The sequence below is a fragment of the Macaca thibetana genome, chromosome 1 (assembly GCF_024542745.1).
Source record: "Macaca thibetana thibetana isolate TM-01 chromosome 1, ASM2454274v1, whole genome shotgun sequence".
Taxonomy (NCBI): domain Eukaryota; kingdom Metazoa; phylum Chordata; class Mammalia; order Primates; family Cercopithecidae; genus Macaca; species Macaca thibetana.
Window position 1 is genome coordinate 41238624 of NC_065578.1, and position 24769 is coordinate 41263392.

Sequence of the window (24769 nt, forward strand, 5' to 3'; positions counted from 1 at the left end):
GCTGAAATAAATATGAGACTGTAGATATTTCTTTGACATACTGATTTCGTATTTTTGGCTATATGCCCAGAAGTGGGATTACTGGATTGTATGACATTTCTAGTTTTAATTTTTTTTTCTTTTTTTTGACACAGAGTCTCGCACTGTCACCCAGGCTGTGGTGTGATCTCGGCTCACTGCAAGCTCTGCCTCCTGGGCTCACGCTATTCTCCTGCCTCAGCCTCCCAAGTAGCTGGGACTACAGGCGCCCACCACCACACCTGGCTAATTTTTTGTATTTTTAGTAGAGACGGGGTTTTACCATGTTAACCAGGATAGTCTCGATTTCCTGACCTCATGATCCACCTGCCTCGGCCTCCCAAAGTGCTGGGATTACAGGCATGAGCCACCGCACCCAGCCTTCTAGTTTTAATTTTTTGAGGAAACTTCATACTGTTTTCCATAATGGCTATGCTAAATTATCTTCCCACCAACAGTGTGTGAGGGTTCCATTTTCTCCACACCCTTGCCAACACTTGTTATCTTTTCTTTTTGCGTGTGTGTGTGTGTGTATGTATGTATTTATTTGAGATGAGATTTGGCTAGGTTGCCCAAGTTGGTCTCAAACTCTCATGCTCAAGTGATCCTCCCATCTCAGCCTCTCAAGTAGTTAGGATTACATACAGGTGGGTGCCACCATACTCAGCAAGCATCTTTTTTTTTCTTTTTTGGCAAAAGTCCTTCCTACAGATGTGAGGTGATATCTCGTCATGATTTTAATTTGCATTTCCCTGTGGATTAGTGATGTTGAGCACCTTCTCACATACCTCCTTGCCTTTTGTATGTCTTCTTTTGAAAAATGTCACTGGGCGAAGTGGCCCACCACTGTAATCCCAACATTTTGGGAGGCCGAGGTAGGTGGATCACCTCAGGTCAGGAGTTCTAGACCAGCCTGACCAAAATGGTGAAATCCCATCTCTACTAAAAATACAAAAATTAGCCACGCGTGGTGGCACATGCCTGTAATCCCAACTACTCGGGAAGCTGAAGTAGGAGAATCGCTTGAACTCGGGAGACAGAGGTTGCAGTGAGCCAAGATCGCACCACGGCACTCCAGCCTGGGTGACAGAGCGAGACTCTGTCTCAAAAAAAAAAGGAAAAAAAAAAAAAAAAAAAGAAAAAAGAAAAATGTCTATTCAGTTGCTTTGCCTGTTTTTAAATTGGTCATTCATTTTTTCCCTATTGAGTTGTTTGAATTCTGTATATATTTTGGATATTAATCCACTAGCATATGTTTCATTTGAAATATTTTGTCTCATTCTATAGATTCTTTTCATTCCTTACCTGTGCAGAAGCAGTTTAGTTTGATGCACTCCTTTTTGTCTATTTTTGGTTTTGTTGCCTGTGGTTCTGGGGTCATAGGCAAGAAATCTTTGCCAAGACCTATGTCAAGAAGTTTTTGCCTGTGGTTTTGGGATCATAGGCAAGAATCTTTGCCAAGACCAATGTCAAGAAGTTTTCCTCCTATGTTTCCTCTAGTACATTTCTTGTTGTTGTTGTTATTTTGTTTTGTTTTGGGTTTTGGTGTTTTTGTTTTGTTTTGTTTTGTTTTTGTTTGTTTGCTTTTGGCAAAGTCTCACTGTGTTGTATTGGCTGGCCTCGATTTCCTGGGCTCCAGTGATCCTCTTGCCTCAAGCTTCTGAGTAGCTGGGACTACAGGTGTTCACCACTGCTCCTGGCTTCTTCCAGTAGCTTTACAGTTTCAAGTGTTAAGTTTAAGACTTTAATCCATTTTGAGTTAATTTTTGTACATGAGGTTAAATAAGTGTCTAATTTCAATTTTCTGCATGTACCAATACCATTTATTGAAGAGACTGTCCTTTTGCCATTGTGTGATCTTGGCACTTTTGTCAAAGATCAGATTGTAAATGTGTAGATTTATTTTTGGGCTCTCTCTATTCTGTTCCATTAGTCTTTATGTCTGTTTTGTGCCAGTACTATGCTGTTTACAGCTCTGTAGTAGCTTTTGAGATCAGGTAGTGAGATGCTTCCAGCTTTTTCTTTTTTGCTCAACATTGCTTTCGCTATTTGGGGAATTCTGTGGTTCCCTATGCAATTTAGGATTTTTTTTTCTATTTCTGTGAAAAAAATATAATTGGAATTTTGATAGGGATTACATTAAATCTGTGGATCATTCTGGATAGTATAAGCATTAAAAATATTAATTCTTCCAATCCATGAACATGGAATATCTTTCCATTTATTTGCATCTTCTTTAATTTCTTTCATCAGTGTTTTATGTTTTTCTAGTGTATGATTCTTTTCCGTCATTGGTTAAATTTATTCATAAGATGTGTGTTGTTGTTGTTGCTGTTTAAATGGGATTGTTGTCTTCATTTCTTTTTCAGATCATTCATTGTTAATTATAGAAATGCTACTGATTTTTGTATGATTTTCTAACCTGCAACTTTACTAAATTTGCTTACAAGTTCTAATAGCTTTTTAGTAGAGTCTTTAGCGTTTTCTATATATAAGATTATGTCATTTGCAAATAGAGTCAATTTAACTTCTTCCTTTCCAAATTGAATGCTTTTTTATTTCTTTTTCTTGCCTAATTGCTCTGGTTAGGACTTCTAGCACAGTACTATGTTGAATAAAAGTGGCAAGAATGGACACCCTTGTCTTTTTCCTGATCTTAAAGGGATAACTTCCAACGCTTTTGAGTCTTCTCCCTTTTTCTTAGTCTAGCTAAAGGTTTTGCAATTTTATTTATCTTTTCAAAAACCTAACTCTTAATTTTGTTGATCTTTTCTATTGTTTTTCTAGTTTCTATTTCAATTATTTCTGCTATGATCTTTTCTTTTCTTCTATTAACTTTGGGCTTAGTTTGCTCTTCTTTTTTAGTTCCTTGAGGTGTAACAATAGGTTGTTTATATGAAATCTTTCTTCTTTTTTGATGTAGGCATTTATTGCTATAAATGTCCCCCTTTGAACTGCTTTTGCTGCACCCTATAAACTTTTGCATGTTGTATTTTCATTTTCACTTGTCTCAAGATACTTTTCAATTTCCCTTTTGATTTCTTATTTGACCTAGTGGTTGTTCAAAACCAGTAGACTTTTAAGAACTTTTCTGCATTTTTTCATTTACTCTTCACTCAACCCTACGATATATGGATTCTTATCTTCCCCATTTTTCAGATGAGAAAACTGAGGAGAGAAAAGGCTAGATAGCTTGCCTAAAGGCACACAGCTGTAAAAGACAGAGCCAGGATTTATACCCAAAGAGTCTGGCTCCAGAGTTAGGGCATTAAATGATTCCACTCCATCACATATCTCACTTAATCCCCCGCCAACCTTGGGAGGTAGGGTCTGTTATCATCCTCACTTTCACATGAGAAACCAAGCCTCAGAGAGGGACACTCAGCTTGTAAACGACACAGTAAGGCTCAAACTCAGTCCTGTCTGCCCTTGCAGGCTCCACACTGTCCTGACTGAACCATTCTAGTGTCTTTGTGTCCGTCTGCACCATTCCCACCTTCTGCAACACCCTCTTTTTCCCTACTTCCACACTGGTTTTGAAATTCCCTGCATCCCAATGCAAATCTGAGGGGTGATGCAAATGCACTTGCCCTTCCCCTTTCACAAAGCCTTCCTGACCTCAACTAGAAGAGACCTTACCTTTTGAATTCTGAAGCCCATGGAGTCCCCCTTGTGACAATTCCCCTCCACCCCACTCCCCAAGATGGACCCTTGGGAGTTCTGCCTTCTCTTTCTTTTGTTGCCTCTACCTTTGCTAATAGGCCTCACTTCCATACCCTGCTTCCTCACCCTGTCTGAACCACTTTCAGCCTGATCCTAGTCCCCTTTTCTCTGGTTTGTTTTATCACTTATTGAATTCCTCTTATGTTTGTGTCAGGCCTTAACTGAGGGCTTTACGTGCATTATTTCACCCAGCCTGGGAGGCAGGAAATATTAGCGCCCCAGTTTTATAGAGGAAGAGATGGAGGTACAGAGAGGGAAAGTGACTTTCCAAAGATCACACAGTACTTGGAAAAGCTGTGGCTGGGACCCTGCCCTGTTTTATATCCTCATGCAATTATCTATGTGTGTCTGGAGGTCAGAGAGACTTCCCCAGGCACAGAAGCCATTACATAACAGGGTGGCCAGAGCTGTGCAAGGGTTGTGGGTGGTCACAGTGCCCAGAGAGCACCAAGGTCAAGGTCACAGTGGGAGCACTGAGACTCTTCCTGGGGGGTTGAGAAAGTTGTCTTGAGGAGAGGCCATGGAACGAAAGGCTTGGAGCCTGAGTAGGAGTTTGCCTGACAGTAGTGTGGGAAGAGGGGCAGTGAAGAGGTGAGCAGCAGCAGAGGAAATGGCAAGAGGTGTGGTTTGGGATGTGGTCGGGGTGGAGGCCACACTAGCATGGTTGGTGGGAGCCAAGTCCTTGAGTACCCAAGAGTTTGATGCCAGTCTCCTAGTGGGTCAAGTGCCTGTGTTGGTCGTCCTAACCAGCTCAGACTGGCTCCCGTGCTCACATGTGGCTCAGTGAATTTGGTGACCTCAGGAGATGTGAAAGTAAAGCAAACCCTCCCCACCACCTGCTGCCTCAGTGGTTTGGAGATCCAGATCCCCTCCACGCCTCTGTGTTGTGGCAGCCCCGGGGACAGAGAGCAGCTTAGCAGAGAGAGTGGGGTCCTTCGCTTTGTACATTACATCCCGAGCTTCCAGGGCAGGGTAGACTAGGGGATGAAGGAAGGAAAGCAACACCCAGAGTACTCTGGAATCTGGTTTATTAGCTGGGGGTTGGAGTGGCTCTAGGGAAGGACAGTGTTGGGGCGAGGCCTCCAGTCACCCCGTTCCTCCCTGGGCTGCTCCTCCCGACTGGACCAAGGTAGCTTGAGCTGCCAGAAGTGGAATATCATGGGTGGCCCTTCCTGCAGGAGAAAAGAGCTTCCCTGCTGGGGAGGGGAGGCAGGCAGTGGGCAAGCCTCCCTAGCATCCGGTACAAGCAGCGTAGGCACAGATCTCACACGTGCTCGGGTCCTCAGCGATTTCCTCTGTACAACAGAGATGGAGCCTCGTGAGAACCAGCATTTCCTCCCAATACCCCTGCCGCCCTTGGCCCAGAGCTTGTACGTCACCACCCAGACCCCAGAGAATCCCAGCAGGCCCATACTCTGACCTACTGGGCGTTTTGCCCCAAATCAGGGCATGCAGACCACTCAAACCAACCAATCAAAGCAGAGATTCCACCAGAAAGAGAGGCAACTAAGACCAGATGAACTGTCTTAGTTCCCAAACCTCAGCAGTTACAACTTGGAATTGAAGTGGGCGTGGAACAGACCCACCAATCAGAGGCAAGCTCCCTAGTTCCACCAATCAGAGCTGAGCCCTTCCTCCAAATCCCACCAATCAGAGCAGATCTCTTCCTCATGTGCCATCAGAGTATTCCCGAGCCCTGTCAATCAGAGAGGAGGGAGGCTGCTCACCCAGCCTCTGAAGTATCTCCTGGGCATTGGGCTCCTTGCAGAGAGGCTTGAGTTCTTCTGGAAAGTTTGGGTTGCTACAGAGGATGGGAACCACAGGTTCACCAGGGATGGGTGCAAACTTCCTGAGTTTCCCAACCCTGGGCTCCTCGGGCTCTTGGAGGTCTTTGAGCTTCTTCACTGACTCCAGAGAAAAGGAGAAATTTCCATCCTGGAAAAGACAAGCCCAGAGCATGAGGCCAGGCTGCAGCCTGCTTCCTGACTGCGCCCCCCGTGCTGGCCCCGGTCCAGCCCAGTGGTGCTCACGAGTAGTATTCGTGGCATATGGGAGCCAGGCGATCCACTGAGGGGCACTGTGAGGGGTAGAGTTCAGGCCCCACGCCCTGGCTTGGCTCCGTGGTGCTGGACACTCCGGAACCCGCAAATTCTGCATGTTGTATGGGGAATGGAGAAAATGGGTGTGAAGCTCCAGTAACACCAAAGGTGCCTAATGAGTAGGAGCCAGTGTGCTGATTTTTAGGGAGAGACAAAGGACCAGCACCCAGGCATGGTAGCTCCACGTGGTCAAGCCCAGGCTGTCCTTCCCCTGCCTGAGAGCGGTGCTGCTGATTACTGGGCCCCCAGCTTCAGCCTGTAGCCTGGTTTTTGTTTGAGAAGCAATAAAAGGCCTCTCAGAATCTGGCTTTGATAGAGAGCAGGGCCCCTGCTAGGTGCCAGCCTGGCCTGTCGCCAGCATTGGCACTGGTAGGCACACCCATCTGTCAGGACCTCCAGGGTGTCCGTGTGGTTCCTGGGACCCACAGGGGTGCTTTGGCTGAGCACAGAACTGAGGAGTAAGGTCTGGATTCAAATCCAGCTCCTGCACTTCCCACGGCCATGTGCCCATGGTCTGTTACAGAACTTTTGTGAGGCTCAGTTTTCCCCTCTGTAAAATGGGACTAATAATTCCTTTCTTCCAGGTTGATGGTGGGGCCACAGTGAGGGGCTGGGGAAAGAATCGGCACGTGGGACACTCAGTAAATTGGCCAGTTCCCCGCCTTCCCCATATGATTATTCCTCTTCCCTCCACTGGATTTCTTTCTCCTCCAAAGTTGAAGGGAAAGGTGTGTATGTGGCCGGACTGAGCAGGAGCTCCTCAAAGAAGGCCAAACCTCGGACACACATCCTCAGTCCAGCCCCAAAGAGGAGGTATTCTCTCAGGGGACCAGCCCTGGGCACTAGGGGCAGGGAGCCAGCTGGGCCAGGGTAGGGACACAGGACTCACCTGCACGGTGACCCCTCCCGCCAGGGCAGCCCAGGCCCCGAGGAGGCACAGTGCGGAGAGCAGGAGGGCATTCATGGCAGCAGTGCCCGCGAGAGGGGTGGCTGTTCTGGATGCCAGGGGGAAACAGCGGGACTTTTAAAGAGGGCAGGTTACTGAGTAACCCGGAAGCCTTTGTCAGTCTCATCTGCTCACCTGTCAGGCCTTATCAGATAAGGCTGAGACAGCCCTGGGAGATAAGAGCCAGGCAGGGGGGCCCCCGGCCCCTCCCTGAGCACCCACTTTGACCCACAGCCGGGCTGGGTCCTGCATTCATTCACCAACAAGGCACATTCACTCACGACTGCCCTGTGCTGGTGTGGGGCCGGCCGACCCAGCCCTTGAGGAGGAGGGCCCAGCCCGACAGTGAAAGGCAGGGTGATGAGGGTGGGGTGATTAGGGTCAGGTGACGGGGCTGCACTGGGGGTTGAGCTCTGGAGAATGGGTGGAGGTTTTCTCAGAGAAGGGACTGAGAACAGAAGGCCATTTCATGCCAAATGGACAGCTAGGAGGTGAGACAGGCCTGGAATATTCAGGGTAATGTGAGAAATTCCACGCGGGAGGCTGCAGGGCAGGTCGGGGGCTGCGTTTGATTGCTGCAACTTTAAGGAAGCCCTCCGCACAGCCCGGGTTCAGCTCCACCTACTGCCCAGTTGTGGGGCATGTGAACTTGGGCCAATGCTTTCCGCTCTCTGAGTCTTGTTGTCCCTTGTGTCCCCTGTGGGAACCAAAAATAATACCTACCTCATGGGGTAGGTATGCGGTAGGCATTATTGTGAGAATCAAGTGAGGTTTTAAAAACACTTAGCTCAATGCCTGGCACACAGAAGGTGCTCAGCAGAGGTCCATCCCCCTATTATTTTTAGCAGCCACAGCAGCTCCTGGTCCTCCCTGGCCCCTCTGGTGACCATCTGCCTGTCTGAGCCACAGGCTGTCCCCACTCTGTGCTGGTCCCCATCCTGTCCTGCCTGCCCTGCAGCCTCAGGGTGTCCTCGAATGAGCTCCTCCCCAATCCGCCCGCCCCCTTGCCCCTGCAGATGCAGTCCCCTTTCCACAGATCACACTGGGGAATTGCTTGGCTGTGTCCGCGCCCCTCTAGACTCTGACCCCATTCAGACCGCGCCCTCAGCGCAGCATGCATTCACTGTGTGCTGTTGTGAGCAGGAATCCCCAGGACACAGGAGAAAGGGTAGCCCTGGGATTGTCATCTCTCTACTCAGCCAACCTGGCCCGATGCCAGGACAGCCCTAGGGCGGGAGGTTGGGCAGGAATTCCTGGGTGGGGAGAGTCAACACTGAAGAGGGAATTGGAGACAGCAGGGCCTGACCAGAAGGGAACTGCAGGGACAAGGCCCTCAGGGAGGGGCAGGGAGCTCCTGGCCCGGCTCCCAGGGCAGTCCTCACAGCTGCACTGGATTTCCCACCCCTTTCTGGTGTGTGTGTGTGTGTGTTAAGGGGGGGTGTGTCTGCGGAGATGTGTATGTCTGTATATGCCAAAGTGTCTGTATATACCCTGATAGGTGTGTGTAGCCAAGGTGTGTGTGTATATGTGCACGTGCTGAAGGTGTGTGTGCTGAGGCATGTGTGTACACTGAGGAGTATATATGTATATATGCTAAGGTGTATGTGTGTGTATACTGGGGGGTATATGTGTGTCTGTGTACACCAAGATATCTGTGTCTGTGCTAGGAGGTGTGCATATATACATCGAGGTGTGTGTGCCAGTGTGTACATACACAGGCGTGTGTGTATACACCAAGGTGTGTGTGTTTGCTGGGGTGTCTGCTGATGTGTGTGTATGTGCACTGAGGTGTGTGTGTGTGTATGCTCATGTGTGTATATGCACTGAGATATGTGTGTGTACGTGCACTGAGGTGTGTGTGTGTATGCTGAGCTGAGGGCGTCTGCTGTGCTGTGCGTGTGTGTGCCGAGGTGTGTTTATACACTGAGGTGCATGTGTGTGCTGAGGTGTGTGTGTGCTGAGGTGTGTGAGTGCTGATGTGTGTGTGTGTGCTGAGGAGCGTGTGTGCTGACATGTGTGCATACACTGAGGTGTGTGTGAGTGCTGATGTGTGTGTATGCACTGAAGTGTGTGTGTGTGCTGAGGCGTGTGTGTGCTGACGTGTGTGTGTACACTGAGGTGTGTGTGCTGAGGTGTGTGTGTGTGCTGACATGTGTGTACACACTGAAGTGTGTGTGCTGACATGTGTGTACACACTAAGGTGCGTGTGTTTGCTGAGGTGTGTATGCTGACATGTGTGTATACACTGATGTGTGTGTGCTGACGTGTGTGTATACACTGACATATGTCTGCATGCTGAGGTGTGTGTGTGTGCCGAGGTGTGTATATACACTGAGGTGCATGTGTGTGCTGAGGTGTGTGTGCTGACGTGTGTGTATACACTGAGGTGCATGTGTGTGCTGAGGTGTGTGCTGACGTGTGTGTATACACTGAGGTGTGTGTGAGTGCTGACGTGTATGTGTACACTGAGGCGTGAGTGCTGACGTGTGTGTGTGCTGACTGTGTATACACTGAGGTGTATGCTGACGTGTGTGTATACACTGAGGTGTGTGCTGACGTGTGTATATACATTGAGGTGTGTGTGTGTGCTGTGTGTGTGTGCTGACGTGTGTATACACTGAGGTGTGTGCTGTGTGTGTGCTGACGTGTGTATACACTGAGGTGTGTGTGTGCTGAGGTGTGTGTGCGTGCCTGGACATGTGTGTGTGCCCACCAAGGTCAGCCACACAGTGACCCCCTCGCTGAGTGCAGGTGGGAGTGGGCGTGGGAATCAGTGGGGTTAGAGGAAGGAATAGGGCTGAGGGTGGGAGCGTGGGACCTGGATGCTGAGCAACAGGAGGTCGGGGGATGGAGCTGGGGGAAAGGTGAGGGGCAGGAGTTTCGGAGGCTGGGGTGGGGATGAGCACCGGGAGAAGTTGTGTAGTGCGGCTGAGGTCCATGCTAGACTGGAGCCGGGGCTTACGGAGACTGGAGTGGGGTTGAGTTTGGGGCTCATTTCGGGCGACACTAAAGTAGGTTTGGATTAGGGTCGGGTTGAGATGGAGCTGAGGTTGGGCCGGTGTAAATTAGAGTTAGGTGTGGAGCCGAGGGCGCAGTCCAGATTGGGCTGATGTGGTGCTTGTAACCGACGTGGAGGCTGGTTTGGGCTAGGTCAGGGCTCATTGGCAGGACTGGGATTGGAGTAGAGTTTGCAGCAGAGATCGGAGGTGTGGCTGGGTCAGGTTTATGATGGGGGTGGGTCTGGTTTAAGTGTGACGCTAAAGCTGGGTTGGGATTTGACTTACAGTTAAGGATGGGGCTTAGGTGGGGCCACCAGGCTGAGGAGCTGTTCTCTCTGACTCATTTTGGTCTTTCCCCTCCCAAGCTGTGGCAGGAATGGGGGTAAAGGGCAGGGGCTTTCATCCCTGAGCCTTTCTCCCACAGCCCCCGTGGCCGAGGCTTGCCTGCTGTAAGGCAGGGATGGAGTAGGGTGGGTTCGGGAGTGACATCACTCTACACTGTGGGAAAGAGGAAGTGGCTCCTAGGCCATGGCCCTTAGGGTCCTCCCCTACCCAACTCCACCTCTGACCTCTACCCTGGGAAATGGGAACCAACTCCCCTTCCCTTGTTCCCCAAGCCCCTCTGCCTAGTCTGGCCCCAGTTGTGAGTTCAGGCCCCCTCCCTCTTGAACCTCCAGCGTGCTCAGGGCCTCTGCAGCCTGCTCTGAAGCTGCTGGAAGTTGGATCTTGGGCTCTTCCCTGAACTCCAAGCTTCCTGCCTCCCACCCCAGCCCACACCCTGAGTACTCAGGCCCTGGTCCTCAGCACCCCCACATCCCTCATTCTTCCCATATGAGTAGAAGGAGGGTCTGAGACTGTTTGGGTTTCCCACACTGCCTTTTCTGGCAGACTCTTGCTCCTAATAGCCTTCCAGGCCATGCCACCTGTACCACCTGCCTCCCCTCTGAAAACCCATCAGCGACTGCCCAAACCCTCTGGAAGAAAGCCAGCCTCCCTTGCCTGGCATTCAAGGTTTTTGTGATCCGGCCCCTGCTGAGCTCTTCATTCAACCAGGATCCCAAAGGACTCCCTGGAGTGGACCCGGAAGGAGGGACCTAAACGTGGGGTGCTGTGGCTTCAGGGGCTCAGGCTTCGGAGCCAGGCAGCCCTGTATTAGAATCCGGTGTCACTGGCCGGGCGCGTGGTGGCTCACGCCTGTAATCCCAGCACTTTGGGAGGCTGAGGCAGATGGATCACGAGGTCAGGAGTTCAAGACCAGCCTGTCCAACATAGTGAAACCCCGTCTCTACTAAAAATGCAAAAATTAGCTGGGCGTGGTGGCACATGCTTGTAGTCCCAGCTACTTGGGAGGCTGAGGCAGGAGAATTGCTTGAACCCATGAGGCAGAGGTTGCAGTGAGCCGAGATCGCACCACCACGCTCCAGCCTGGGCTACAGAGCAAGGAAAAAAAGAAAAAAAAGAATCCACTGTTGTTACCATTCAAAAGCTGCATGACCTTTCTGAGCTTTCGTTTCTGCTCTAAAAAATGGAGACAATAACAGCTAGATTGCAAATTTCAGTTTTTCTGGAAGACTCTCCTAACGGACCCCAGCCCCGACAAGCCTGGGTTAAGACCATTTCTGCTCCTCTGAGCTCCGCCAGCCTCCTACACCTTTCCCATCATAAACTTAGCAAATTGTCTGTCTGGCCTACTGCCCTGGGGGCTGCTGAAAGCAGAGACTGTGTCCTACTCGACTGAGGCCCCGGTACTCATACAAGGCCTGGCACTTAGGAAGTACCACTAAGTCTTTAAAGAATGAGGCAGGTCGGAGCGTTTGTAATGATCATCGCATTAATGACAGCAGCTAATATTTATCAAGACTCATTCTGTGCCAGGCTCTGGCCAAGTGCTTTACAAGTGTGGAAACCAGACTCGCTCCCTAAAGCCCCGCCACCCCTCACCCACTGCCAGAAGCTGCAGAGGCTCTGCCCTGCTGTTGGACCAGTCCTCCGGTCTCTGTGAGGATGCTGATGTTTGATTCTTGTGTCTGGTGATCTTATCATGGCTCCTGTGTGCACATTAAAACTGGGACCATTAAGGCTCCGTCCCCCCATTCCCGCAGGCCCAGAGGCCTAATCAGACCTCAGCAGGAAGGCCTGGAACAGAGCCCAGGTGGGAACCCGAAGACTCCAATACAGATCTGTGTAACCTTGAAAGGGGTGTGGTCCACAATATGCAGACTCTCCAACCTGCTTGTAAATGTGTCTTGGAGGGTGTAACAATCTCTGGCCCCTATAACAATCCAGAACTGCCTGGAGCAGACATTATAATATATGTGAACCTCCTGACAGCACTGGAAACACCTAAGAAATAACTGCACAACCCTGTTTTATACATGGGTAAACTGAAGCCCAGAGGCTCAGAGAGGTTAAGGAAGTATAACTTTCCCAAAGGTGCAAACAGGGGTGCTGTGTACAGTTGTATTGGTTGTGCACTGCACACAGGTACCCGACCAACAGAGAGCATAAGTGTGGAAACAAGCATGGGACTACCTCAGCCTAGAGGAAAGCACAATACTTCAGACTTATTGCCAGGTGGACTGGGTGGCAGCTGTGGTCACATAGCTAGAAATCCCAGAACAGAATCCAGTTCTCTCAACTGCCAAAGAAAAGCCTAAAGTTCTACTGAGTCCATCCCATTCCTCTGCACTGTCTTGCTGGTCCCAAACACCCATTTTTGCCCCCTTCTAGGGAAAAGGAAAAAGAAAGGAGTGGCCACTAAGTCAGACCCTGTGAGGTAGGTCAATGATGTCCATCTTAGAGGATGAAACTGAGGCTCCTAGAAAGAGTGCTCAATGTCACACAGAAAGTGGATGGCTGAGTTGGAATTGGAAGCCTTTTGGCTGAAGCCCAAGTCCAGGCTTGAGTGGAGGGATCCCTCCCTTACCCCAGGCCCCAGGTGGCCCGGCTCTTTCCCTTGATGCTCCAGGGGGCAGCTGGGCAGTGGGCAGGGGGCGTGCCTGGCTGTTTGCTCAGCGGTGTCGTCTCAGGGCCCTGTGGCCTGACCAGGAAGAGGTGGTGGAGAAGCTCCGTTCACCATCTGCTCCCCCTCAGCGGGACAGCAGCTGCAGCCTTCTCCCGCATCCCCCAGCCTGCTTTGGGCATTGGCCACCAAGACAACCTCCCACGCCCAAAGGCTGACAGGGAAGGAGAGCACAGCTGGAGCTCCCGCCACCTGCCCCCATAGAAGACGCTCACAGAGCCCACAGGCTACAGGGAGGGTAGGGCATGGGTACAGACTCCCTGGGACGAGGGGGGAACAAGTCGAGGCTACCGGTCCTCCTGGCACCAGGTGAGAGAATGCTTACCCAACAAGGCGGCATTTGCAGCAGGCCTTGATCCATGGCAAGATTTGGACCCATCAAGGGGAGAACCGTGAGGCAAAGGCCTGGCAGCAGGAAGCGCAGAGGGCAAAGTGGGGGTGGCTGTGGTGGAATCAGAGGGTGTCTCAAGGACTCATGGGCCAGCAGCCCAGAGAAGGTGGTTTCACACACCGGGCTGAGGAGTTCTGCCCTTCACCTGGTGACAGCGGGGAGCTATAGGAGGTTTCAGAGTAGGGGAGGCCTTGGTAAGAGTCGTGATTCAGAAGGAGCACCCTGGCACTTGGCGTTGAAAGTGGACTGTCTAGCGATGGCTGCTGCATGGGTCCAGAAGAGAAGGTCGTGTTCCACCCCTGGCAGTGCCCCAGAAGGGCAGGGGGTGCATTGGAAGCATAAAATGGCAGGAAAATAACTGGTCTTGGCAACTTGGCAACAGATGGAGGAGAGGGAGGGAGACAGAGAAGGGAAGACTGCCCTTGGGACCTAATATGTGCCAGGACAGCTTGCCATCTGACTCCTCACTGATGATCTCAGTAACACGTTGAGGTAAGGTATAGCATCCCCATTTTACAGATGAGCAAACTGAGGCTCAGAGAGGGCAACGTCTTACCCAAACAGAATTCTAGGTTCTTCTGACTCCAAACTCTGAATTCTTTCCGTTGCCTCAAGTATTTTGCTGGCCTATGGGGCCTGCAGGGAACATGCAGGCTGAGCTGCTCTTCCTGGAGCAACTTTTGGTATAAAAGCCTTAGGGCAGCAGGGGAGGGGCTGCCTGGGGGCAGGAGCAGGTACAGATCTGGGATCTAGCTCAAAGGGATAAAGGAGGGAGGAGTCTTCAAAGCCACAAGGACAAGCCAGGGATGTGATAAGAAAATGTGTATCAGACCCACAGGTGTAACCCTGACAGTGCCTGTGAACCCAGCTCCACTCCAGGCAAGCGTCTCCCTCCTCCTGCAAGTTCCCCTATCCTAGTGGGAGGAGTGAGTGGCTATCAAGTCATCAAATTTGAGTGAGGAGCCATCTTCCTGTCTCCTGTCTCCTTTATGGGCACACACAGATACACAAAGTCCCAGTCACTATCACACGGGCTACAATGTATCACATGCTCAGCCACAGACACATGGTCACACAAGCACACGAGCACACACGCACAAGGCCTTGCTCACATATGCTCACACACACACAGTCACACGGAAACAGGGCTGTTCCAGGAAGGGCTCTGCCTGTGAACGTCACTCAGGCATGGGATGGTTAGGAAGCGTCCTTGGACGTCTTTATTGCCATTGTCTGGGACAGGAAGTTGCCTCTCTGACTTCTGGGGGCTGCGGGGTGAGAGTGGTGCCATCCGTCCACCGTGAGGTCAGTTCAGGCTTGCCTCTGGGGTAGGGTGACCAGAGGGTGGTCAGGGCAGCCGGTGCTATGGAAGAGACAGCGTGCCCTCGAGAAGAGCAGGCGCACCTGGGGCAGATGTGGGTTCCTGCCCTCTTGCCAGCCTCGCTCGCTGGCTTTGACCTTGGGCAAATCACTTCACCTCTCTGAGTTGGCAATGTCCAGTCATAAAAGATAATGACACCAACCTCACAAGGCACCTGGGCATGTTCACTCAGATAATGGCTGTCCAGTGCCAGGCAGGGACCTGGCAAATGTGGCAATAACCATCGTGTTTGTGACAGCCGCAGGAGTTGGTGTACAAGTGGAGACGAGGCCTGCTTCAGCTCAGAGGCAGGGCTGGTGGGGGGGCAAGGGTAGCTGCCCAGTGGCAGGGAGCATGGCTGGCTGGACCACAGGCCTCTCTATGCTTGCAGAAACCATGCCAGCCCCCAGCATTAGCTGGCCCCGGAAGAGGAAGGGGCAGAGCCTGAGGAGCCTCAGTGTGGGGTTGACAGTGGGCACCTTCTCCCACCTGAGCCCTGGAGCAGGGGAGCCGTAGGCACCAGGGGGCTGGGAAGGCAGCAGGCTTCAGAGGCAGCTCTAGAGTGGGCCCCAGCAGTATGTGGCTGAGAACTAGAGAGTCTCCTTGGCTTCCTCCAGCAAGCTCTGACACAGGAGAGGAGGGGCACAGATTCTAAGGGCTGGCTAGTGGAATCCCTACCTTTCTTTAGGAGCACCCAGCTCTGGGGGCTGCAGAGAAAGGGAGCACAGCCCTAAGTAAGGGTAAAGGAAACCTTCCAAAAGAGGAAAGGTGCACAGCCGGCAGCCCCACCCTCTAGTGGCCACAGGCACTCACTGCAGCCTCATTGCAAAATAGCTTTGGCTTTGTTCTAAGGCCCTCATTCTCTGCCTGGTCGTTCTGGGAACAGGGCCTGAGACAGCACAGTGCGGTGGTGAAGGGCGCAGACACTGGAGCTGGATGGCCTAGGTTCAAAACCCCAGCTTTACTGTTGTTATTACTATTATTACCTCTACCACTTACAAGCTGAATGACCTTGGGCAAGGGACTTCATTTCTGTGGCTCTGCAAGATGAAGTTGATAATAACAGTATCTACCACACACAGTTATTTCAAAGAGTAAATCTAATAATCCACATCAAGTGCTTAGAATAAGTAATATTAAGTAACAGGAACTTTTAATAAAGAGTAGCTGTCCAATTCTGTACTTCTGAGGTCAGCATTGTTTAGGGGGCACTGCAGGAGAGCTGGGGGCTGAAGCCCTGACCTAGGGTTGAATTCTGGTTCTGACGCAGTCAATTACCAAGTCTCTGCTTTGCACATGTTGGCTAGTCACATATATTAAGGGAAGAATCCAAGGAGGTTAAGTTCAAAAATCACTCTTTAAACTCCTTTGGGATGGCAGCACTTTCGTGGATAAACATGTCTCAATAAGCCCAACCTACCTGGCCAGCTTTTCTAGTTCTTGGTTGAAGTCTGTCTTTGAGCATCAGATGAAGCCGCTAGCTTGAATCCAGGACAATGCTGCACTAAACACGTGTATCTTTATCCACTGGAATCAACTCAGTAATGAGATGCTCACGCAGAAGGTACATGAAAGCAAATACCAGTTATAGACTCAGATTTGAATCTTCCATCTCACACTCAGGGGCACATGTCCTTCAGAGTTGGATACTCCACCATCACATTATTCGTTGTGTCTCACCTCTCCAAAGCTGTTTCCTCTTCTGTAAAATGAGGGCAGTAAGGGTACTACATCATCATCAGGCTATTGTGTAGATCAAATAAGACAATATGTGTAGGAATTTTAAATCGCTGCCAGGCAAATGACTTTCTTCATTCTCTTCCCCCAAATTTTCCCTAACTAGCTGTGTGAAACGTGAGCACACCCTTCCCTCTCTGGGTCTCAATGTTCTCCAACAACAAAATGTGGGGGGGTTGTGTTAGTTGATTTCTAAGGCCCCTTCCTAAGTTTTTAGGATAGTGCTGTAATTCTAGGGCATTTAATGCAGTCAAACCTTCAATGCATTTGATCTTAGCCAAAAGGCCAAGAAGCGATCAAGCCTTCAATGAATGTTAACTGATGCTTACATGGTTTTTCCAGGACTCCTTTACCCAACTGATAAGGGTCACGTCTATAAACAGCAGCCCTTTGCACACTGTAATATCTTAAAACCTTGAGAATCATGCATGCATCTTAATCGCCTTATTTCTCATTTGATCAGCAGAAGTGTACTTCAGCTGCATCTAAATCAGCAGAAGTGACCACATTTAGTGGTCCCCTTACTACGGTCCTTCAGAGGCACCGCGAATGACAAATGCTTACCTGTGATGGGAGTGAAGCACAGCTTTCCTTCCAAGGCACACAGACAGACACATGGACACACACACAGAGGACAGTCACTATTCTTGGCTTTGGGAAAATTCTTTTTTAGACAGCAGTGAAGTAAAAGGAAATGAACTCCGGAGTTAGGCCTGGACTGAATTATTCCAGCTCCTCTATTAGCTGTGAGAATTTGGGCAGGTTAACTTTTCTGGGCCTTGTTTCCCTATCTGTGAAACTGCTATAGATGTTTCTGGTAGCACTGTGTGGGTTAAGTTAGAAGCAGCCTGAGGCTTTGGGTAGATCTTGGGATTGATGAAAAGGTCCCCCTTCTAGAGTGGGAGGGACTCCAGGTTAATTTCACTTCCAGCCACATGGCTGGTCTGCCCGTTGCTTGGCCTGTCCGGGCCTGTTTCCACATCAGTGAAGTGGGGACAGCATTTCTCACAGAATTGCTATGCTCAGCTCTTGACCAGCAGCCCAGCACTTCTCCCGCCTCAACCCACAACCCCCACGGTAAGGGAGCTCCCATGGCTTGCTCAAGGTGATGGTATAAATGGCAATACCTCCTCCCATCTGTCTGGGACCCTTTGAAGACTCAACTTAGCAGCCCATACCTGGAGCCCTTCCTAAACCACTGCCCCAATCCTCAGTATGACCTCATTCCTCCCCACCAGAATCTTGCCTTACCAGAGCATACCTTCAGAATAGCCTCCCTGGGCTGGCATTTGCTACCTGTCCTGGGCAAGTCTGTACCCCGTAAAGGCAGGAACTGTGGCTTCCTCATCTCTGGATTTCTCATGAGAGGGTTTGACACAGAGTATGTGCTCAGCAAATGTAAAGCCCCACTTTCACCTTTTGGAAATAGCTCTGGAAAGGCAGTGCTGGGGACAAGACAGGGGGCAAGGGCAGGGGGTAGGGAGAGGGGAATTCCCTCACAGAGTATGAGAGGATTGTGTAAAAAACATGATGCCTGGAATCAAATGACCTGGATTCAAACCTCCGCTCTGTCACCTGCCAACTAAATAATCTAGACAAGTTTCTATACCTCTATCTGAGCTGTTCCCATGTTTGTAAAAGGAGGACCACAATATCTACTTAGCACAGCACCTGGCACATACTGAGTACCAGTATGCTTTATGTCGCATGTGCTGTTCTAAATGTTTAAATGTACTAATTTATGTAAATCCCACTACAACTCTGGGAGGCAGATACTATCCTCATTGTACTGGCACTGCAAATAAGGAAAATGAGGCCCAGGGAAATCCAGTGACTTCCCCAAGTTCATGGAGCTAATGAGATGCTCACTAAATGGCAGCAATTACTGTTCTCAGGTAGTAATGCAAGGGATACAATCTCAGTGACCCCAAGGACTCTGGGGTCCTGGCTGTGGGGTTTCTGCACCTGGACTAGCTCCATTTTCACTTCTTCAATTACAGCAAATGACGGAGACCAATCAGTGTTGTAAATAGAGTTAACATAATATATTTATTTTAAGTGCCATTCATGCATATCAGTTCTGGCAGCAACAATCCTAATGACACTTGGAATATTTCTTTACAGCACTAAACAGTTACAAAGAATGGTTGCCGTTCATCATAGAGGCAAAATATGAAATCGTGCAATAGCAAAACTGTAGAAACATTAAAACACTGTCCAACAGCAGTACAGAGAGCAGGTTGTATCTGCACAAAAAGCCAATGCATTTTCATCACATATATACAATATAGATATGTACACATCACCCTCTGAATGAACAATATCAAAATACTCTATTCCATTTGAAATTATCCCCGGATTGATTCCCTCCCACTTCAAAGGACATCTGAGAGACATGTATTTACAAGAACACACATGAATACATTTACATTTCAAAAACTGCCACAAATGCCAGTCGGATTATTCTCCTGGACAGAGTACCCCCATTTGTTTACATGCATTTAATGTTCTTTTCCCCTAAAGTCTTCAGTCAATTTAAGCCCAAGACAGAACTTGTTCTGCATTAGCAACTACCATGCGAAATGGCCACTAGAGGGACTCTCTGCACCTCACCAGGTAACCCTGTCTGTGGCCAGGGCCCACAGAAAGCGCCTGTCCTGGGCTCCTGGACCACCTGGATCACAGGAGAGTGGGATGGGTCTGGGTGAAGGCTTTGCCTCCATGGCCATTCTTGGTAAGTTTAAATTCTCATAAAAATATTGATCACTGCAAATCAGTAAATGATTGCCAAATGGGAAATTCGCTTCACACAATTTATAAAATCATCATCAGTGGTTCTACTCAAATCACTCAGTATGATACTGCATTCCAATATCCAAATTGTTTAAAGTGCACATTGCTACCCAAGCAATTAAAACAGTTTCAAAACAGCTATTTTGGTGTCTAGAAAACAGTGACTTAAGCAAACCATTGAAAATCACCCCCTTTTTTTTCAAGCATTTACTCTGCAGGCTGCCATCTCATCTTGCCTCTGATCCTTCTAAGAGGGGCAAGTTGGCTGCCTTTCCAGAATCCTCTGATTTTCGTTGATCCAAGGGGCTGGAACTGAGCTTCCTTTTTCATGCCAAGTAGGGTCCAAACAACAGAGAAACATAAAGCTCTTCCTTTCTCCCCAACCTCACCAGCCCTTACCATGGCTGGCTTCCCAGTGATTCATTCAAGGCAACACTTCATTAAAACACACACACACACACACACACACAGGCACAGGCACACTCTCTCACACACAGTACACACACACAGAAACAAAAGATGTTTGTTTAGTTCAAGTAGAGATTACTCAACCATAGAATCACTAAGGCTAATTAAAGTGATTTAGCATGGCTGCTAAGACCAGAGATGCTAAAAAGCAACCAGTGAGCAGTTACTACTCTTTGACTTCATGGAATATTTTTCCCCATTAGAATCGACACTTTTTTTTGGTCTAAAGAATCAATTCAAAATCTATTCATCAAAAAAAAAAAAAAAAAAAAAAAAAAAAAACCTCATTTCTTCTAGTTTTATCATAAAACTAAGATAATCAGTCCATGCAAACTGTGATATGACATGAAACAAAACAAACCACCACCACTAAAAAAACCATTAAGAGGTGGGCTACATTTCAAAGAAAGGGACCAAATGTCATGCATACACAGACATACAGGACAACAGAAACAGCAGGCCACATAATATCTACATTAAACACTGAAGCAAATAAAATTTTAAGTGGCTCTATCCTCCTTTCAAGACAACCTAGAAGATGAGTGGGGAAACTTGCTTTAGAAACACTGCCCTGCTATTGTTGCCCAAATGGAATCTGATTCAAATTCCAGAAAAATCTGATTTAACTAAATCTGAATTAGCAAGAATGCCAAGACAGAGAAATCTATTCACATGGTAAAAGGAGTGATGACAGAGAATGACACAATGTCTCTCTGAGTGTCTTGTCTGTAAATTCTTATCAAGAAAAGTAATTCTGGGCTGGGCGCAGTGGCTCATGCCTGTAATCCCAGCACTCTGGGATGCTGAGGCAGGCGGACTGCCTGAGCTCAGGAGTTTGCGACCAGCCCGGGCAACATGGTGAAACCCCGTTTCTACTAAAATACAAAAAATTAGCTAGGCATGGCGGTGTGCACCTGTACTCCCAGCTACTCAGGAGGCTGAGGCAGGAGAATCGCTTGAACCCAGGAGGCGGAGGTTGCAGTGAGCTGAGATCGCGCCACTGCACTCCAGCCTGGGCAACAGGGTGAGACTCCACCTCAAAAAAAAAAGTAATTCTGTGCTTTCAGACACATTTTTCCTTAATGAACCCAACAGGAGCTGAGCATTCACAGAAGGTAGCAATAAATATTAAAATAACACTTCTGAATAATAAATACATAGATGAATGTGGAAGCACTGATGTGTTTAAAGACCCAAGCGATGCCCAACTTCTTACCAAACAACAAATTTTAGAGCTGTTATAACACAGATTTAGAAAAGCAGACATAAATACTCTATGATCCCCCAAGCATCAAAACCAATTTGGTCAGTTCTTCATGCTGCTCAGGAGCAACATGCCCCTATGGATTGTTGGAGAGTGTCAAATCCTGGGTTCCTTGACTTAGATTACCCACATTTCTAAAAAAGATTAAATAAGGGGAACTGGCTTTGGAAAAAATCTATTTCCTTTCAGTTTCCTACATCAGTTAAAAGCATCCTGCAGAAAATAGCCTAACAAGGAATAAAAACTGACAATAACTTTCCTTTCAAGACATAATAATCCAATTAGAAAAAACTGAAGCCTTTCAGTAATTTTTGTACATATATTTACACATATGTATCTTTATATAAACTGCTTGCAGCAAAATAGGCTCCGTCTGAAAAATCAGTCTGGCACTTGTGGTTAACATCAAACTGACACAAATACACAAAAAGCCGTCCAAATCACACAACAGTTAGGAGCTACATAGGGCAGCTGGCAGGGAGACAAACATGTAGTACTTGTTCAGGTCAGATAAAAGCAGTAAGTTATCCAGCTAAAATCCTTCTGATTGTCTTCAAAAGTAATTTTGATAACATTGGTAAAGTGATTAGCAAGTTTGTTTTCTCAACTGGATTCTCTCAAACCTTTCCCTTCACTGCACAGAAAGGTAACGTTAGGGTCTGGTGTCTCGCAGAAACAAGCCCTACACAATTGAATCCCAATCAAAGTCATCCTGGATGTCATCTGGAGGCAGGGAGCGCCGCATCTGGAAGGCTTGGGAAGGCATCATGTGCTGCTGGTTCATGGCTCTGTGATGGCCTGGAATGAAAGAGGCAATATTAGCAGCAACTTGGGTAGAGAAGAAAGAAATAAACTAACCCCTACTGTGTACTTCCTATATGCCAGGTACACATTCTCTCACTAATCCAACCATAAGCCTTCAAAAAGTGGCTCTTATGATCCTCATTTTATAGGTAAGAGGATAGTATCGGTTTAAGAGGATGAGTAAATTACCCAAAGTCACACAACCACAGGGGGCAAAGATAGGATCTGAGGTCAGTTCACTTGACCCACACTCCTTCCGTTATACCAGGCTGCAGTAAGGAAGACACAAGAAAAGTGCCAACGTAGCCAATGCTCTTAGTCTGTTTTGCCCCAATACGTTGTTTCAGTAACATGAATTGGCTCCCATGAGAATGGTAAACAGGATAATGATAGCAGTGCACCAATGATGTCATACTGAATTTTCCCCAGCAAGCTAATTTCTGTGCCACCAAGTAACACCAAGTGAACACAGAGAACATCAACAAGGGAACACAGGAAGCCAGGAGGAACCACAGTTGAGTACAGAATGCCCACCTTCCCATGCTCTTCTTGCACCAGTTTGGCCATGTGCTGTTACTGTATCTTGACAGACCCCCTTCTAAACCAGCTGCTTTTTAAAAGTAGAGGTTGATATTTACTTGTAGAATTCTTTCTTTTATTACAAATTATACATATCCTTTTAACTGTTGTGGAAGTTTTACTGGATTATTTTTCTAGTACTCTGATTACAAAATTTCAAGTAGTCTGCTACTCATTTTTCTCATATGCCCTGAAATATTTTCTTGTACAATTATTTAATGTTAGGTTTTCAGTATATCACAATATAGGCGAAATGCCTTCATTGAAAAAAAACCTGTAAGTTCCTTAATGTGGGTCAGGCACTAATTTACACAATTCTCATTTAATCCTAACAACTCAAGGACCTAGGTAGTGTTATTAGCCCCTTGTACAAACAGGGAAGCTGAGGTAGGAGGGTTAGGTAGCTTGCCTAACATCACACAGCCATTAAGTGGCAAAGCATGAAGATTTAAACACAAGCGCTCTGGCTCCAGAGTCTTATCCACCTTATGGTACCACTTACAATTTACTAGTAAGCACTCACAACAGTAACATTCCTTCCCCCTTCAGCAAAGGACCTATCACTTGGTCCCAACTCCTTCCTCACTGCTGTCTACCACACAGTTCTTCAAGGTTTTAATTCCACCCTCAACCCCATTACCTTTATGTCTTTTCCTCAAAGAGCCTAAGTAAAGAATTGTGTGGTATGCTGAGAAAAACAATGGACTCTGAATCCAGACACTGGGGCTTGAGTCTTGGTTTGGCCACTCACTAAACTGGGTGGCCTAGGCAAGGCATTTCTCCTTCGGAGCCTCCATTATCCTAAGGGATCCTTAAGACACTTTCCAGCTCTAACAATGTGCCGTATTCCCCTGGCTAAATGAAACGTATCCTGCATTCAAGAACCCAGCGGGAAAAGTTTATGAACCAGTTAACTACTAAAATTTACCTTCTCTACGAGGTACTTCCCTGGAAACTACAGCTGTGGGAACTCCCCTGGAATGAATGAAGCAGAATCTACAGGAGCTAATAAAGTAGGTTCCTAAAACCTGCTAAAGTCCTGTCAAACACCCTCAACTGTGACCCCAGGACTTCTTAGAGAGGCAAGACAATAAATAACTAGAGTAAGTAGAATCATTGCATCTTGGGCTAAAAAGGACTTCAGGTCCTACAGTCCAAACACCAACTGATGCTTGAATCCCTTCGTTAGCACTAGTGCCAAGTGGCTGTCCAGACATTGTTCCCTAGCCCCTCTTAACAGGGGGTTCTCTCCTTGAAGCCGCCTCATTCACCACTGGGAAAGCTAACGCTTCTCAATATTAAACTCTGGGTAATAAATCACACACCCACACACACACACCCCCGCCACACACACACACATTACCTGCCATCGTTGTTCCTGGAGTGCTGAGTGCCTGTGGGATATGAGGATAACCAGGGGGTGGCATCACTGAAGGAGGGAGATTTTGCCTAGAATCTATGTACAAATTTCCTAATCAGATTAAAAACAGAAAGAGGGAAAACATGTTACCACAAATAAAACAAATGGAGTACTAAAATCTTAACAGAATTGTTACCCTGAAAGTAAACTAAGCAGGTAAAGTGAGGAAAAAAGAGGAAGAAAATACTACTCTTTTCAGATGCTTTAACTGTGGTCTTGGCCTTTTGAACAGGGTGCCAGGCTGGGTGTGAACACACTGGAACTAATGCTGGCACTGCCACTAACTGTAGACTGGTAGGCAAGTTATGTCTATTATTGCTGCTGTCACATACCTCATTACAATTCAAAAGTATTTTTGTATCCATTACTTCATCTGACCCTCCCACTAAGCCCCAAAGGAGGGCAAGACAGGGATTGTTATACCCATTTTACAGATGAGGCAACTGAAACTCAGAAAGGCTAACTTGACTTGCCCAAAGACACGTTAGTTTGACAATGCTAGGACTAGAATTCAGATCTCCTAACTCATAGACTCTTTTTTTTGAGACAGGGTCTCACTCTGTCACCAAGGCTGGAGTGCAGTGGCGTAATCTCAGCTCACTGCCGCTTCCGCCTCCCGGGTTCGAGCGATTCTCCTGCCTCAGCCTCCCAAGTAGCTGGGATTACAGGCATGCACTACCATGCCTGGCTAATTTTTGTATTTTTAGTAGAGATGGGGTTTCACCATGTTGGCCAGGCTGATCTTGAACTCCTGACCTCAAGTGATCCACCTGTCTCGGCCTCCCAAAGTGCTGGGATTACAGGCGTGAGCCACAGCACCCAGCCACTCATGGACTCTTTCTACATCACCACCTATTCGCCATTTCCCTGATGTTCTCACCCTTGAAGCAGGCCTAACCATGTGTGCCCTTGTGCCTGGGAAGCACAAGGTAACAGTAAAGACCTGCACATAGTAAAACAGCTACATCAAGCAATGATTAAAAACGTATTATTCTGAGCAGGGCATGGTGGCTCAGGCTTGTAATCCCAGCACTTTGGGAGGCAGAGGTGGGCAGATCACCTGAGGTCAGGAGTTCGACATCAGACTGGCCAACATGGCAAAACCCTGTCTCTACTAAAAATACAAAGAATTAGCTGGGCGTGGTG

The 24769-nt window shown here is 48.2% G+C and overlaps 3 protein-coding genes across 13 annotated transcripts in view; 1 reads left to right on the forward strand and 2 right to left on the reverse strand.

The window, feature by feature from the left end:
* The window catches only part of PPCS (phosphopantothenoylcysteine synthetase), a 1013452-nt gene that overhangs the window by 718690 nt on the left and 269993 nt on the right, over positions 1-24769 (forward strand). The window lies entirely within an intron of this gene.
* On the reverse strand, positions 4753-6837 carry GUCA2A (guanylate cyclase activator 2A). The gene is made up of 3 exons (XM_050801126.1): positions 6730-6837; positions 5469-5676; positions 4753-5036 (listed from the first exon to the last, which is right to left on the reverse strand). Exons 1-3 carry the CDS (start codon positions 6802-6804, stop codon positions 4972-4974), a joined length of 348 nt encoding a protein of 115 aa, XP_050657083.1. The 5' UTR covers positions 6805-6837; the 3' UTR covers positions 4753-4971.
* Positions 18326-24769, reverse strand: part of FOXJ3 (forkhead box J3) — a 152294-nt gene continuing 145850 nt past the window's right edge. For all 8 annotated transcript variants that reach the window (XM_050798674.1, XM_050798645.1, XM_050798704.1 and 5 more), the window contains 2 exons: positions 23567-23674; positions 18326-21618 (listed from right to left, as the gene is read on the reverse strand). In XM_050798674.1, the coding sequence (XP_050654631.1) occupies positions 21503-21618; positions 23567-23674 (224 nt within the window). In that variant the 3' untranslated portion in view covers positions 18326-21502. The remainder of the gene's footprint in view (positions 21619-23566; positions 23675-24769) is intronic.